The sequence below is a fragment of the Schistocerca cancellata genome, chromosome 1 (assembly GCF_023864275.1).
Source record: "Schistocerca cancellata isolate TAMUIC-IGC-003103 chromosome 1, iqSchCanc2.1, whole genome shotgun sequence".
NCBI lineage: Eukaryota > Metazoa > Arthropoda > Insecta > Orthoptera > Acrididae > Schistocerca > Schistocerca cancellata.
The window spans coordinates 528,554,294-528,572,035 of record NC_064626.1 but is presented as its reverse complement, the minus strand read 5'-3'; the positions used below and the strand labels follow the sequence as shown (position 1 = coordinate 528,572,035).

General features: G+C 41.6%; 1 protein-coding gene across 1 annotated transcript in view; it reads left to right on the top strand.

Moving 5' to 3' along the window:
• Positions 1–17,742, top strand: part of LOC126179316 (acid sphingomyelinase-like phosphodiesterase 3a) — a 1,154,906-nt gene that overhangs the window by 700,073 nt on the left and 437,091 nt on the right. The window contains exon 3 of the mRNA XM_049924599.1: positions 11,340–11,408. Within this exon, the coding sequence (XP_049780556.1) occupies positions 11,345–11,408 (64 nt within the window). The 5' untranslated portion in view covers positions 11,340–11,344. The remainder of the gene's footprint in view (positions 1–11,339; positions 11,409–17,742) is intronic.

Genomic DNA, 17,742 nt, shown 5'->3' with positions numbered 1-17,742 from the left:
TTACGGAGTTAGCATTCTATACTCGGTGCTCGCCTCAGTGCTGGAAAGCACCATTCCCACAGCATCCCGCTCACTCCATTCGGAGGAGGCAGAAGTTGTCATCCCGTAACACTGGTGTCTGAATATCGGTCAACACCAACACTATGCAAATACACAGAAAAGACCTTAGAAGAACATCAGACAGAAAAAATACGAAAATGACACAATTAGAAGACCGAACCGAAATTGAAGTAAGTAATCTATAATGCTGCGTGGGAAACTTTACGGATGTTGCTTACGAAGATGCTCCACAACACCTGATGAAAAATTTGGTAATCAAACACCGGAAAGAGTAAAACCCTTCAAATATAAACGTTTATGTTCACAGAGCGAGATAGGCGCAATGTCTAGACAAAACTCTTTCTAGGAATGGTATTTGCGAGACTAACGCGAACTCAAAGAATGCTACGTAACTCTAACTTCAAGAAAGACGCAGCTGGTGAACTCCTTGTCTGACCACTTCTCGTCTCTCAGATAAAATTTTTCAGAACAGATAAGATACAGACATATGTGGCGTGTCTTGTTATGGGTCACAGCAGACGTTTACTGCTAAATTTCGAGATAGTATGTTACAAGGAGAAAGAAGAAAATATAAAAATGCAGTAAATGATGCGGGCAAAAAGGAATACAAACGACTCTAAAATGAGATCGCCAGGAAGTGCAAAATGGCTAAGCAGGGATGGCTAGAGGACAAATTTAAGGATGTAGAGGCTTATCTCACTAGAGGTAAGATAGATACTGCCTACAGGAAAATTAAGATACCTATGGAGAAAATAGAACGACTTGTATGAATATCAAGAGCACAGATGGAAACCCAGTTATAAGCAAAGAAGGGAAAGCAGGAAGGTGGAAGGAGTATATAGAGGGTCTATACAAGGGCGATGTACATGAGGACGATATTATGGGAATGGAAGAGGATATGGTGAAAGATGAAATGGGAGACATGATACTGCGTGAAGAGTTTGACGGAGCATTGAAAGACCTGAGTGGAAACAAGGCCCCGGGAGTAGACAACATTCCATTAAAACTGCTGACAGCCTTGGGAGAGCCAGTCCTGACAAAACTCTACAATCTGGTGAGCAAAATGTATGAGACAGGCGAAATACCCTCAGACTTTAAGAAGAATATAATAATTCCAATCCCAAAGAAAGCAGGTACTGACAGATGTGAAAATTACCGAACTATCAGTTTAATAAGTCACGACGGCAAAATACTAACGCGAATTCTTTACAGACGAAAGGAAAAACTGGTAGAAGCCGACCTCGGGGAAGATCAATTTGGATTCCGTAGAAATATGGGAACACGTGAGGCAATATTGACCGTACAACTTAACTTAGAAGCTACATTAAGAAAAGGCACACCTACGTTTCTAGCATTTGTAGACTTAGAGAAAGCTTTTGACAATATTGACTGGAATACTCACTTTCAAATTATGAAGGTGGCAGGGGTAAAATAGAGGGAGCGAAAGGCTATTTACAATTTGTACAAAAACCAGATGGCAGTTATAAGAGTCGAGGGATATCAAAGGGAAGCAGTGGTTGGGAAGGGAGTGAGACAGGGTTGCAGCCTCTCCCCGATGTTGTTCAATCTGTATATTGAACAAGCACTAAAGGAAACAAAAGAAAAATTCGGAATAGGTATTAAAATCCATGGATAAGAAATAAAAAACTTTGAAGTTCGACGATGACATTGTAATTCTGTCAGAGACAGCAAAGGACTTGGAAGAGCAGTTGAACGGAATGGACAGTGTCTTGAAAGGAGGATATAAGATGAACATCAACAAAAGCAAAACGAGGATAATGGAATGAAGTCGAATTAAGTCAGGTGGTGCTGAGGGAATTAGATTAGGAAATGAGACACTTAAAGTAGTAAAGGAGTTTTGCTATTTGGGGAGCAAAATAACTGATGATGGTCGATTTAGAGAGGATGTAAAATGTAGACTGGCAATGGCAAGGAAAGCGTTTCTGAAGAAGAGAAATTTGTTAACATCAAGTATAGTTTTAAGTGTCAGGAAGTCGTTTCTGAAAGTATATGTATGGAGTGTAGCCATGTATGGAAGCGAAAAATGGATGATAACTAGTTTGGACAAGAAGAGAATAAAAGCTTTCGAAATATGGTGTGACAGAAGAATGCTGAAGATTAGATGGGTAGATCACATGAGGAAGTACTGAATAGGATTGGGGAGAAGAGGAGTTTGTGGCACGACTTGACTAGAAGAAGGGATCGGTTGGTAGGACATGTTCTGAGGCATCAAGGGGTCACCAATTTAGTATCGGAGGGCAGCGTGCAGGGTAAAAATCGCAAAGGGAGACCAAGAGATGAATACACTAAGCAGATTCAGAAGAATGTAGACTGCAGTACGTACTGGGAGATGAAGAAGCTTGCACAGGATAGAGTAACGTGGAAAGCTGCATCAAACCAGTCTCAGGACTGAAGACCACAACAACAACAACAACATGTTACAAGAGCAGACTTCTTCTTTCCACACGCATCTTTAAAAATCACCGCTACGATATAATCAGAGGTGCGGGAGTGTTACGAAAATTCTCAACATACCCCAATGGCAGACGTTACAAGAGAGACATGGTGCATCACGTAGAGATTTACTATTGAAATTTCTGGAGAGCACTTTCCGCGGAGAAACGGACAACATATTACTTCTCCCCACATACATCTCGCGTAGTGAACACGAGGGGAAAACTCGAGATATTAGAGCCAATACAGAGGCTTACTGACAATCGTTCTTCCCATGCGCTTTTCTGGAGTGGAACAGGGTTCGAAGGCTTAGTTAGTGGTACGAAAAGCACCCTCCGCCACATACCATTAGGAATGACGTAGATCTAGATGTAGAGGAATCTGAGCTCGAACGGAGAATTATCAATGATAGTTGTTCCTGCGCACTGCAAAGGGGGTGTGAATAATGGGCAGCGCACTTCTAGAGAGATTGGGGAGGGTGAGGTGAGGATGCTCACCCGCCATATACAGAAATATTTTATAGGAAATGTTCATATTTTTACATATATTAATTTACAAATGAGGAACTCCAGGAATTACAACCTACGTACAATGCAGGGCGCCTTCCCACGAGGACTTGTGACATGATTAGTAACAGTCTATTAAATTTAAGGTGCTCGTTCAAAGCATTACTGTAAGTGATGACAACAATAAATCCGATATGATTCCTAAGTACATAAGTAGAACAGAAATTCAGAGGAAGCTACGTAAGAGAACCTAAATTGGCAAGGAAATATCTCTTACATCCCAGCAGAAACCGCTTGCACCTCGTTCCCTTAGTCTGAACACCGCTGCTGGCTGCTAAGGTTACCGTAATGTGAAATGTTCATGATACTATATCGTAAGTGTTGAGTTTTGTACCATGGAAGCAAGGGCGAGGATGTTATTGGCTGCTGGTATCCTCTTTCTACAAAACAAATGCACTCATGGATTAACACGTTCTTTATTTATAAGAACTGTAAGTTTTTAGTTAACTGGGACAGAGTCCATGTGCTGTGGTAGAAGCACTGGTTCTCCTGCAGACAATGTTGGTAATCTTGCCACAATCTGATGCTATGTACTGTCATGGCCTAAGCCCACTCCGCGAATGAATCACAGACACCAAACTGGAGTAGTCAGTAAGTTAGTATGAGTCCGTGAGCTAGTGACTGAACTAGTGACTGTGCTATGACTGAGGCCCTTCGGTCAGAGGCAGCGATCTAAATACTTGCGGAGAGCGTTGGCGGCTTGTTGCTTGTCGGTGTGTCTCTGGCCTCTTTCCCGATAGGCACACTTGATCCAGAGCCTACTATCGATTTTCGCGCTACGTCTTTGCCGAACGATGTGCTGGCGACAGAACATAATTAACGAATCACTTAATCTCCGTCAGTACTATGTCCCTTCTTAGAGTGAGCTGAAAATAACAGGAATACTGACTTTTCTAAAAGTAGACACAAACGACTTAGAAATATTGTATTCCAGTCATTTACACGATAGAAAGCCTTAACCTGTACTCTTGGGTTCATTATTGTAGTGCTAAATTAAATGCCTATAATAGTGGAGGTTAATTTGATTTCGTATTCAGTAAATTGTGGCGTTAGGAAGACTGTGAGCCTTTGCTGCTATTATAGTTCTTAAACTAATAGCATAGCTACTCAAATACTCACACATGTGCTTTTCAGATGTTATATTTCTGTGAATTTAACGTTCTTGGATGCCATGTGTTACATTGCTTCGAAGGTAGAGTTCTTATACACCGTCTAGTTCGTGGTCACCCGTTTTGGTCCTAAACATATCGTTAATCTCATTTATGCTACCCACCGTTACTCTCGTCTTTCTTCGGTTTACTCTCAGTCCGTAGTGTGCACTCATTAATCTCTTCATTCCATTCAGTATGTCCTCAGTTCTTCTTCACTTCCTTTGCGGGTAGCAATGTCATCAACGAATCATTGAAATCGTTTCAGACTGAATGTATTGCCTTGTTGAACCTTCTTTTTATTTCCGTCACTGTTTCTTCGATGTGAAGATCAAGCAGTAGGGTTAAAAGACTCTACCTTTCGCTTCAATCGTTTTTTAATCCGAGCATTTCTTCCACGATTTTCCATTGCTCCCTTTAGTTTCTACTTCATATTGGACTGTATATTACCCGTGTTTCCCTATAGTTCATTCCTATTTTTCTTATAATTTCGAATCTCGTGCACCGTTTCACATTGCCGCACGCCTTTTCATCGTGGAAAAAGGGCTATAAACACGTTATAACTGCTGGCATCACGAATCACGTTGCCAGAAGAGTATTTCTAGTTTGTAATTACAAATAGTATAAAAATTTTACATAACATAAAAAGTATCCCAGATTTGGCCTGCCTCTCATTAGTCCCACCAGCGATAGGCTTCTCATCCAATTTCATTGAATCTCAGCCGCCTATTCTTTATATGCTATGTAAAAGACTCGAAATCGTCCATCTTTGCACTCATGAACGGTACTGAACAATAATAATTAAGGAAAACGTATGAAAAAAATTGTATACCATTACAATCTAATCATTCCAACTTGCGGAAAGAAAACAGCTGTAAACGTACATAAAACTAAATTCACTGTCTCAACAGTTTTATGTGTGTGACCTCAAATATGACCTTTCGGTGTAACACATAAAGAATGCATGTTGCTTCTGGACATGTAATTTCATAGTGTATTTATTGATTTTGCGTACGCATAGATATTATGACTGCAGACGGTGGTTTTCATGTAATGAATAGCGCAGAAATACATATGATAACGGAAATATGTCTCGTGGTATAACGGAACTCTACGTGTGTATCTATCTCCCTGACAGCGGTAGTCCTTTAGGTATAGCTCGTGCGGTATAGGTAAATTTTTGCTCGTGATGGGCCGATGAAGCACCCAGAACAATCTTTCCATTGAAAAGCTGCCATTCGTCGTAGGCTGGAGAGGGTATTACAGCGCAGGGGACGTTAATGTACTAACCACACATCGTATGTCAGAATAGCCACTAGCTTGCCTAACGACTAACTGTCGCTTTATCTTAATTAATCCGTAATGTGGTATCGCGCAATTAGCGCCCGCATAATGTAAGCAGCAGAGGTCAAGAACTGCGGACTTTATCGCTCGCTGCCTGCTTGCCTGCTACCAGCGCCGGTCGCCTAGATCATCATCTCCGCAACTGCTACTGCTGGTGGCGGTGCCACTGCCGCCCACACAGAGCGGTCGGTATTCCGGTCATTGAAGGGAGCGCCCGGCGCGTGTAACTATTCATTAGCCGTGTCCGGTGTCCGCCGCCGTCCATCAGCGCTGCACTGGGATTAGCCGCGGTGACCTGCCCGCTGCCACACAGGTACAGCCGGCTAACCCAGCGCCGTGGTACCTAGCAGACGGACCGCGAGTGGGTGTGATTGATGACACTGGATATCATCCACACCATTAGTGCTTAGTGCGTGCCGTCCTGATCTGGTTGTACTAACCTCCAACTTCTGTATGGAGAAGAAAATCACTATTAGTCATAAGCTTCTTTGAGCGGTTAGGAAACTACTCCCAACGCAAAGTGAGCTTCGTAGCAAACTGAAACATAAGCAATGCCTTTAAACTCTAGGAAGCCAAAATAATATAAGAAGAGTCATGCATGAGGTACAACGGATTTGAAAGTAACATTCTCTCTACTGACCAAATAAAAGTTATGTAAGTCTGTAGCTTTCGTGCCGTTGTTACTGAAATTAAAATCATCTCGATTATTAGGCAGCGTCATATTTCCTCTAAAATGATCGAAGTTTCGACCCCTCTGCTGCGACCTTCCGGTGTCCACTACTGCCAGAACACTGTGGGAGACGAGTGTTGCGTCCTCTTACAAAGTGAAGTTTTCCCCGCGTTCGTGCTGGAGAAGTGGTAGTATTGATTCAAATTATTATGGCTACCTTTGTTGGGTCATAGTCATAGGCTAATATTCCCGCACTGATGCAGAAGAAGGGGCATTGTTGGCCAAACTGCTGTGGATACTATTGGTGGCCCATCGTCATTGGATAGATAGGCACTGTTCCAGACTTACGCTGGAGAAGGGTTGTTGCTTCAAATTCCTCCTATCGCTGTTGGTTGGCCGTCATCGTTGGCAAGATGTGAAACGGACAGAGCCAGAGAGGGGGAATGTTTACCCAAAATATTATGGTCGGCCGAGGTGACTTGCAGCGCGTTGTTTATGTCTCACGCACACCGGGGCCGCATATTCACTTCCTTGATGGAGAGGAGCCACTATCCTGGGAGCCTATAGCCGTCCTGTCTATTAAAATTACAAGCATTCTTGGAAATTTCAACCGCTTCTCGGAACTTTCTTCTGTAAATGTTGGTCTCTTTAGCCAGTACATGTACGTTATTGAAATCAGTGTCTGAGTCACAGTTCTCATGATGTTCCGCTACTGCCGAGTTTGCACTTCGTTTTAGCCGCATGTGCCTTTCGTGTTCCTTTATGCGTTCTTTAACAGTTCTTCCCGTTTCGCCTATACACACGTTACCGCCACCACATGTCACTTGATAGACGCCTGCATTGTAGAGGCAATCAGGAGCATCCGTTTTCCGCCGGAAAAAATCGTTGATTTTGTTTTAACTAAAGGAAGATGTCTGAATACCATTTTTCTCTAGAGTTCTGCTTATGCGGTCAGTGACCCCAGAACGAATGGTAACCTAACGAAGTGAGAAAGCGGTTCCTCATCATTCTTATTAGCTTTATTAATACTCCGCTATGACTATCATAGCCATTTGCCTTCAATGCCCTCTTTACAAAACTTAAGAGGACATGACACTCGTCTCCGACAGTATTCTAGCAGTAGTGGGCACCGGAAGATCCTGAGGATAATCCCAGCAGAGGGGTCGAAACGTCAATCATTTAAGAGGAAATGTGACGCGGCCTAATTACCCAGAAGATTCTAACTGATAAAAGTTGTACGATAATCTGATCTTGTATTATATCAAGCAAATAAATCATTTCTGAGAAAGACACACATGTAAAATTGTGTTTTATGAAGTCTTGTCTGAAAGTACTAGGGTGGTCTGACTGTAAATGAAGAAAAACCATGTTTGGTGCTGTTCTCAAAAATTTCAATTTGAAGGGCTTGATTGGCGAGGAAATCAAAACAGAATTCGATGAACTTCACGTAGACTCTGCTTCATCCTTGAAGAGCACTTACTTTTGAATTAATGAGTCTGAACGTAGTAGGACAAGCACCGAAGTTGAGATACGCCCAGGCCGTCCAGCTGAGATCACCAGAAAGGAAACCTCTGACAAAATCCATGATATGGTTATGTAAGAGCAGTGAGCAAAAGTTCTTAAGATTTTTGAGACGGCAGGGATCTCAAGTAAGCGAGTGCATAATACTCTGCACGGACAAGTGACTATGAAGAAGCTGTGAGCGTGGTCGGTGCCACGATTGCTCACAATCGACGGAAAGCGCAATCTACATAACATTTCACCATGATGTCTGGCGATGTTTAATCCCAATCCGCAAGATATTTTGTGCCAATTTGTGACTGTTGATGAAACTTGGATGCATCATTACATACGAGAGCCTAAACGGTCATCAAAATAATGGAAAAATGCTCGTGAAAGTGCACCAAAGAAGGCAAAGATCATTGTGTCAGCAGGTAAGGTGATGACTATCTTTTATTGACATCCCGAGATAACTGGACCCATTATGCTTCATTCTTCGATCGTTTAGAACTTGGGTTGGTTGAAAACGCAAAAAAATGTTCTTTCGCCACAGTAAAGCACCACCCCACACATCAGCGACAACAATGGCGAAGGTGCATGAACTGGGCTTTAGATTGGTTCCACATCGACAATATTCAACAGACTCAGCCCAATGTCACTTCTTCCAATTCCCTAATATGAAACTTCGGCCAGGAAGGCAATTTTATCTAATTAGGTACAGACAGTAGCAGTCAACAAGTATTTTGCAGAGATTTTTCGGATGGGATGAAAAAGCTGGAGGATCGTTGGACTAGCGTACATCCCTCATAGGTGACTATGTCGAGAAGTAAGGCGACTGGTTTACGAAACAAGCTTTTTTTCTCGCTTTTTTACCATACTTATCAAACGACGCTCATCTGGTGTGTAGCCTCGTATGGAAATGAAATGTGGAGGGTAAGCAATTCAGATAGGAACAGAGTAAAAGCTTTTGAAATATGGGGTTACAGGAGAGTTCTGAAGGTTAGGCGGATAGACTGAGTAACTCATGAGAATGTAGTGAATCCAATCGGGGAAAAAATAAGTTTATGGTACAACTCGACCAAAAGTAGGGATCTGCTGATGGGGTGCGTACTCACGGATCAAGGATGGGCTGAAGTGGGAGGGGGGAGTAAAAACTGCAGGGACAGACCTAGGCATGAACACATTAAGCAGGCTCAAATGGGTGTAGGCTGCAGTAAGGAGACTGCAACTACACTACTGGCCATTAAAGTTGCTGCACCATGAGGATGACGTGCTACAGACGCGAAATTTAACCGACAGGAAGATGATGCTGTGATGTGCTAATGATTAGATTTTGAGAACATTCACACAAGGTTGGCGCCGGTGGCGACACCTACAACGTGCTGACATGAGGAGAGTTTCCAACCGATTTCTCATACAAAAACAGCAGTTGACTGGCGTTGCTTGGTGAAACGTTGTTGTGATGCCTCGTGTAAGGAGGAGAAATGCGTACCATCACGTTTCCGATTTTGATAAAGGTCGGATTTTTCGGATGAAACCAGGTGCTGATGGTCGCATCCGTGTTTGGTGACATCGCGGTGAATGCACATTGGAAGCGTATATTCATCATCGCCATATTGGCGTATCACCCGGCGTGATGGTATGGGGTGCCATTGGTTACACGTCTCGTTCACCTCTTGTTCACATTGACGACACTTTGAACAGTGGACGTTACATTTCAGATGTGTTACGACCCGTGGCTCTACCCTTCATTCGATCCCTGCCAAACCCTACATTTCAGCAGGATAATCCTCGACCGCATGTTGCAGGTCCTGTACGGGCCTTTCTGGATACAGAAAATGTTCGACTGTTGCCCTGGCCTGCACATTCTCCAGATCTCTCACCAATTGAAAACGTCTGGTCAATGGTGGCCGAGCAACTGGTTCGTCACAATACGCCAGTCACTACTCTTGATGAACTGTAGTATTGTGTTGAAGCTGCATGTGCAGCTGTACCTGTACACGCTATCCAAGCTCTGTTTGACTCAATGTCCAGGCGTATCAAGGCCGTTATTACGGCCAGAGGTGGTTGTTCTGGGTACTGATTTCTCAGGATCTATGCATCTAAATTGGTTGAAAATGTAATCACATGTCAGTTCTAGTATAATATATGAGTCCAATGAATACCCGTTTATCATCTGCATTTCTTCTTGGTGTATCAATTTTAATGGCCAGTAATGTAACATGGCGTACCCATCTATGACTGTCGCGGTTTTCTTTGCAAAGATACCTTTGAATTGCTTCTCCAGTTTAGAACTGAACTGGTAGTTGTAAGCAATCGTTTTACTTTAAAATTCCGAGAAATCAGAACAGTCACAGCAGTTATGTAAGCGGCATGGTCATTTACCTTAGAACGTCACGTAGGGAGACGCTACATCTCGCCACAAGGTTTGGCAATTGTGCAATCCTACCGTCAATAACTCCACACTGCACAGTTTTCCCCTTTTTTATTTTTATTTTTTAAAATTTATTTGGTCTCCAGAGGTTGTACTCTATTTAGCCACCTAAAACACATAATTTTAATGGACACCGAATAGTATGAAGGAGTAGATAAATGAAGGTTTTCCTTGTAGTGCAGATAAATTCTCCAGAAGTGGACGGATAAGCGTAGTGTAGACAGTGTCACCACTGCCAGAACTGGACGGGATACACTAGAGTGAGGAGGGACGTGCATCAGACCAGCCTTCGGACTAAAGACCACAGAAACGACGGTGATAACTAGACCATGACCAGCTGACACTCTGAAAGAGGCCTATTTGACATACTATTTGGACCAAAATACTTGCACTTTTTGAATGACGTTCCTTCACTACACTGACAGTATATACTCCCGAATTACTCATGTAGACAGCTGTTGTGAATTCGAATACTAGAATATTTACTGCATCGTCTAACAGTTCCGCCGGTAAAATGCAGTCTTTGGACTGTCTTATCCACAACATTTTCTGCGTCATGGTTCCAACGTAAAATTTTGCTATTCATAATACTTAGGTATTTAGTTGATTTGACAGGTATTAAGTTTGTACAATGTAACCAAAATTTAACGCAAGTTCTTTCAGTACTCATGTGGAAGACCACACACTTTTTATTACTGAGGAGCAATTGCCGTATTAGCGAGTGGCATTCAGAATCGGTAGTAGAGCTTGTGCTTGCGATTTTCAAGTGATTCCTTCAGTGAAGTACAAAATAAATGTGAACAGCGTCGTACAGTGAACAGTGATTTCGGTTCTCCTTTTTGGCAGAAGAATTTTACAATATGCCCTGATCCGTCGTGGTGGCTCTGACCACCTGAGACACACTCTCGCCAGTCCTCAGAGGCGATGACAGATCAACAATGAAACGAGTAGTTGAGGTAATAAAGAAGAAATCTTCTTACATAGTATAATTCGCAATATTGTCATTCGGAAATGTCGTGAGGTTTCAGTACTGTAAAGGTGTCTACTATCTCCTGTTACATTGATGTTGGGAACCAGATTTCTCTATTATCAGACAGTGACACATCTGTCTTTTGTAATTCTCGCGCCATTAGTGTAACGTTTCCTGTTTTCTCCTGTTGCAGGCAGGATGCTGATCATTGGGGCTGCCCTCTACCTTATTCTGCTTTTCACTGCGTCGCACGCCAAGATTGGTAAGTCACCTGCATCAGTGCGTTCGAATGTAGAATATGTGTAAAAAGTCGAACAGTCACTACGTGATTAAGCTGCTGCAGTGATTTTGCTAACTTGTTACCCACTGAAAATAAGTGACAGAGTAGCGAAGTAAAGAAAATAAAGGTGTGTAAACCTGATATGTTATGCATTCAATCAGACTAACGTTTCATTGTACCAAATCAAACTGTATGACATCCTTGTAGGGAGTAGATATTACGCTTAATATTTAATAAGTTTCTGGATGTGTCTTCATGGCTGCTTGGCTGTCAGCACCTAATAACTCAAACAAAGTAAGAAAACGCTCATATTACTAAGAAACTAGTTGCCTGATTCTGCAAGCTTCGAGGGATATAATGCACTGAGTTGTTAGTGCATATTTTTCTGTTTTCTAGATGTGCTTAATAAGCATTGGTCTCCTTCAAAATTGAACCAGTCCGATTCCACGTAACTTTGCATTTGTTTATTACAGTTCTGCACACTATTTTCCGCGAGGACACTAAATTTTTTGCCGCTGTTGACATCAAGCGAAAAGAAACAGCACATCTTCACTAAATGGTCACTTCGCTGCTACTGACTCGGTCGATTGAAAGCATAAGGATACATATGCGGTGTGGTGTCTCATAGCGGTAGTATGGCTAAAGAAAGACATATTTTGCACACAATTGGGTACTGCATGAGCTTTACTAAACTGTGTTACTGATTTCTGTCTATTTGTACCACCTTCTGGCACTGGCCAGCAACTCGCTGTAGCCTCTTGCTTCATAATTTATTAAACATAGTGGCCTTAATAATGACGTAAGTAGGCAAACATGAGGGACGTAACAAATATACAGATGTTTGCTTGTTTAAGTCAATATTAAGTCAACTGAACTTAAGGAGTCAGAAAGCAAATTTTTTTTACGAATTTAGTACCAAGGACAGACAATGGTCCTTATTGATCGAAACTAATAGCATACTTTACTGAAGTTTATACAGCAGCTGTTCGGATATATAAGTGGTGCACTAAGTTCATCGATAAACAACAATGAAGTATTAACACGCCCCATCACAAAAAGTTACTTAGCAGTGCAAGTAGTCTCACTTCTGTAGTGACGAGGTAGTATCGCATAGCTTCGGGATCTGATAGTGATAGCTAGCATGTCCAAAAGATTGAACGTGTAGTATGGAATGGTACTGCTACAGAGCCTCGTACATTTGTAACTAAACCGTTGAGATTTGTAGACTTTCCTGGCTTATCTTCTGGCGAAATCAGATAACGACTATGACGCTTGTTGGAGACCCAAGAGCTCATAATTATCCTTTTGTGTAATTTAAAGAGAATATTCGCGGTTACTGTGGTTTAACAAATAGTTCCAAATCAATGAATTGATAATTTAAAATGAAAACATTTACTGACTTATTCAATCGAGTGCACTCGTCCATCCTTTTTTTGTAGATTCTTCAGTCACTTTTTGGTAGGTCAAATCCATGTTCATTGGTACTTGTTTACTTTGACCCAGTTTTTGGTATATTTAACCATAGTCAGGTAACAACTGACTAGCGTCCATAAGACACACTATACTCCGTTCATCACAAGAATAAACCCAAAGTAACCAAACGCAAACGCGATGATTGGTCCGAAGCGGTTGCACACGAACACTGGTGTTGCTACGCTCTCGGAAGTAGGTCCTACTCATGTGTTAGATATATTATTACTAAGTTATGTTAAATGAAACTTTAAGGTGATCTAATGTATTAATAGATATCCCGAACGTTTTTCTTACTTATGCTTTATTTATTTCAAAAATGGTCTCTGCACTTGTTCTCTGATTGTCACGCAGCTAATACGCAGTACGAATATGACAGAAGCCGCTTTCTGTTCCATAGTGAAACACGCATGTGGAACACGGTTGAGAAGTGGCGAGAAATAGATTGTTCTTAATGTTTTTCATAAACGTAGAGAAATAACCGGCCATGAAGTTTTCCGGGTACTGTATCTAATACGGTGTAATTACAAATACACACAGGAATTGTAGTGGAACCGGTAGCAGCGCATACTGATAACATACTGCAGGTAATTTCGCTGGTTCAAGTCTCACGACAGTCAATTTATTTTCGTTCAGTTTGAAATAACTATATCTCGTAATTGAAAAATTCATCATTTTTTATTAATGATGAATGCCTTCTAGTTTTTAATTATATATTGTACGCGAAATTTCTGTTTTCATTTCCAATATAAATCTTTAATTATCGATATTTTATGAAAGATTGTTCATAAAGGATGCTTAAATCAAAAATCTATTTAATTTTTTAGGAGGAAAATGAAAAACCAGATACTCTTTATTTGGAATATGTCGAATGTTTTATACCACAGATGTAGTCTCGTGCGAACCATGGTGATAAGTGTCGTAGAAACGTGTAAAACGATCATTTTCACAGCATCGAGAACACCATAAAATGCTACATTTTTACATTCATCACTCTTGTTTGCTGTTAGAACACTATATTAGGTTAGAACGAGAGCATTTTATGCTTCCCGTCTGGTCACCTAAGAAGCGTACGGTAGTGCTGGAGCTTTTTCGAATATTATTTCATTCTCTTTAAAAATTAAATGATGTTCGAAGCTATATTGCTTCTTTGCCCGTCTCTCTTGACGTCTGAACTGCAACTGCTCACATCTTTGCATGTTAGTTGGACCAGCCGGCTGGCCAATGCTGTCCAAGTTAAATGCGGCGGTGAAGCCGTTGTCCCGCATTGTCGCTCAGTCTGTGTCCTTGTAACACACCATAAAATATATCCTTATGATCGTTATTGATTGTACTGGATACGGATTGGCTTCCACCCGACGTGAAACGAAAACCAATTAGATTGAACGATGTGCAGAAGAATATGTGCAGTCTTCGACCATCTGCCTCACAGTCTTGATTTGATCCCGATTAGTTACCATCAATTCCGAATTTTGAAGATATTTTTTGGCGGAAACCACTATGGAAGTGGCAATCAACTGAAAGATTATGATAGTCACTGATTCAGCAACCTGGTGGCAACTGACTATGCTAGAAGCATAGAGTAGTGGTGCGACAAACACTTACATTTCAAGGACGACTACGTAGAAAAATAGCAAGATATCAAAATATGTTGTAAAATAGTATCCTTTTATTATCTTAAATGAACGCCCTTATCTTTTAATTTGTTCCTCGTCTATATCTATCTTTCTCTCTCTCTCTCTCTCTCTCTCTCTCTCTCTCTTTTTCTCTCTCTCTGGTGTGTGTGTGTTTGTACAACCTTTAATAAAGCAAATTGGAAAATAAAAGTGAATCATTAGTGTGATCTCTGTGAAATAATGAAGTACAAGGGGCAAAAGAGTTTTCGGAATGGTACTCGGTCCGGCATTTCTTGGCTATGCGCTGGCGCTGGCTGGTCGTACAGCATGAAAAATCCATGCTCTTTGTGGTTGCACAATGCATACGGCGCGGTGTGTCTCCTGCCAGGAGCTGAAGTATTCTTACCGTGCAGTGGCTTTCGGTAATTCCTCTGCTACAAAATTCAAGGGAACAAAAACTGGGAAAGAACGATGAAAGTCAGAGTGCTGTGATATGTGGCTATGAGCAGACATGACGGGTTGCTGAGGCAACTACTTGGATGTGAAGACGATCCAGAGTGATCGAAACATGCAATCCAATTACGAATGTGCAATTGAGACGGAACAACAAATGAGAATTATCTTAAATGTCTATACAGTTGCTGAATCTTCCAAGACGATTATGTCGACTACAGTGAAATATCTTTCACAGTGTGAGTTCACACTTTAGAAAAAATTATGTAGTGACATGCAGATATAAATTAATTGAAAAGTAATTACTTAGATGAGGGCTGGGCGCGGGAGCTGCCGGAGTGCACGGTGGGCACTTGTATCGTGTTGTCACGATGCGACCACAGCTCGCGTTCGCCTATTCGAGAAGGGGACTACAGAATGACAATAATACAGGATCGACAGCTGACGCTCTGTTTTATAGTTGTATACGTTTACTTCGCAGTGCCGTAAACGTTACAGTATGGCAATGCAATGATTACTTACGACATAGTATAACATGTGCCTAGTATTTCACCAATCATTGCAAGAGCTCCATCTGCTGCAGTCAACAAAAGTATCCTTAAAGACTACACTTTTGTTACACAAAGTAATAATAGCTTACAACAATTCTGTTGTGAAGAAAAGCAAATGAATTTAGGCTACCGCGTATGTTTTTATGCGCCATCTAGCCACTAAGGCTTTGCATGTCAATTTATAGGTTCTGAAACAATAGAGTTGGTTCCCGATGTTTGTCTATGAGTATTTGTCTTCCTACGCGAACAGTATACGTTCTTCATGTTCCACTTTCTTCTGAGCGTGAAGATATCGTTCCAGCTTCGTTGGAAAAACCAGAGGCAGCTACACACGTTCAGATGATATCTTCAAACGATAGAGAAGCTGTTGATCGTCTGCAATTCGACTTAGCACAATACAAAAACTCTACGCCGTCTTCTTTTCCTAAAAATCACTCAATAAACCGAAGTCGACCATTCGCCTTCCCTACCACAATCCTCTCATGTGCTTTCTAATTCACTACTAATGCTGTTTCGGAATATTATAGGTTTGTTTTGCCTACTCATCCGCATTAATTAAATTTTTTAACATTAAGAGCCAGCTGCCAGTCATAGCACCATGTAGAAATTTTGTCTACGCCATCTTGTATCAATCTACAGTCACTCATCTTCGACACCTTCCTTTACACCACAGTATCAAAGCGAACCAGACAGATACCGTATATAGAAAATAACACTCCTGTTACAGTTCCCTGGGCATTCCTTATGTCATCCCTCTCTCCGACGAACACTCGCCGTCGAGGACGACATACTGGGTTCCGTTACTTAAGAAGTCTTCGAGCCAGCGACATATCTTGGATCCTACTATGTATTCACGTACCTTCGTTAAAAGTCTCCAGTACAGTGCTTAACACTTCTCGGAAATCTAAAAGTATGGAATCTGCCTGTTGCCTTTCGTGATGTGGTTCTCACCCTGTAGATATGTTACGAGGAAGAGGTAAAACCGAAGGAAAAACCACATAATGCGTTATATGTATAACAGTAATATTTTCAAGAAATGTCATGCATTTATATGAACTTCTTTTTCTCTCTATTTTATGTTTTAGTTCCAGACGTTTGGCATTCTTTCCTCAGTATGTAAAGTGATCACCACGACCATAGAAGAACATTCCAAAACAAACAATGAGGGGCTTATTGTGTTTCAGTAAAAAGTAATTTTCCTCCCACTGTTGATTGAAGTTTAGGGTTTCGACCGATTTTCGTTTTGAGGATTTTAACTCCTACTGAGGCATTTTCCTTTCAGTGGTTTTGTCATAGTGTGAAGAGATTTCAACACCTACTACGCTAACGGAAGGAAGTAAACAGACCCAACATGTCGCGCGCACATCTGTAACAAACGATCGATGTTAAGAGAGAGGTGGAGGTAAACTTCTGACTGACAGCGCCCGCGGGCGAGCAGTGTAGGCGCAAGCGGGCGTCCGCGCCCACAATAGCGCATCTGCCCACCCCTGATCAACAAGTTAAGTCCCTAAGCTGCTCGTTTCTACTGTGTAGATTCTCTTTTTATACTGAACTCATATTCTAGGGGTATTTCGTTGAGATTTAGAATATTGTCTTCATAAAAATAGAAGAGGTGAGTGATGATTTCAACTGTGAGATATAGATGTTTGAGGATTTAAAAATCTTCACGATTGATCAGAAAAGTTGTAAGTAGGCTGTTTAGGTTTTTATGTTGCTAACTCCTCGCATCGCTTTGTATGAAAATCACTGATTGTGCTGTGTGCAGTCTGTGGCTGGTTGGCATTGTTGGAATAATCGCTATTGTAGTGTTGGGCAGTTGGATGTGAACTGCGCGTAGCGTTGTGCAGTTGGACGTGAGCCGCTAGCAGGCGTGGATGTGGGGAGAGAGATGCCAGAGTTTTGAGAGCGGACGATCTGAATGTGTGTCCGTCAGAAAAAGGAAATTTGTAAGACTGGATGTCATGAACTGATATACAGGGCGTTACAAAAAGATACGGCCAAACTTTCAGGAAACATTCCTCACAAACAAATAAAGAAAAGATGTTATGTGGACATGTGTCCGGGAACGCTTAATTTCCATGTTAGAGCTCATTTTAGTTTCGCCAGAATGTACTGTAGTTCCTCGATTCATCGCCAGTTGGGCCAATTGAAGGAAGGTAATGTTGACTTCGGTGCTTGTGTTGACATGCGACAAATTTTTCTACAGTACTTGCATCAAGCAAATCA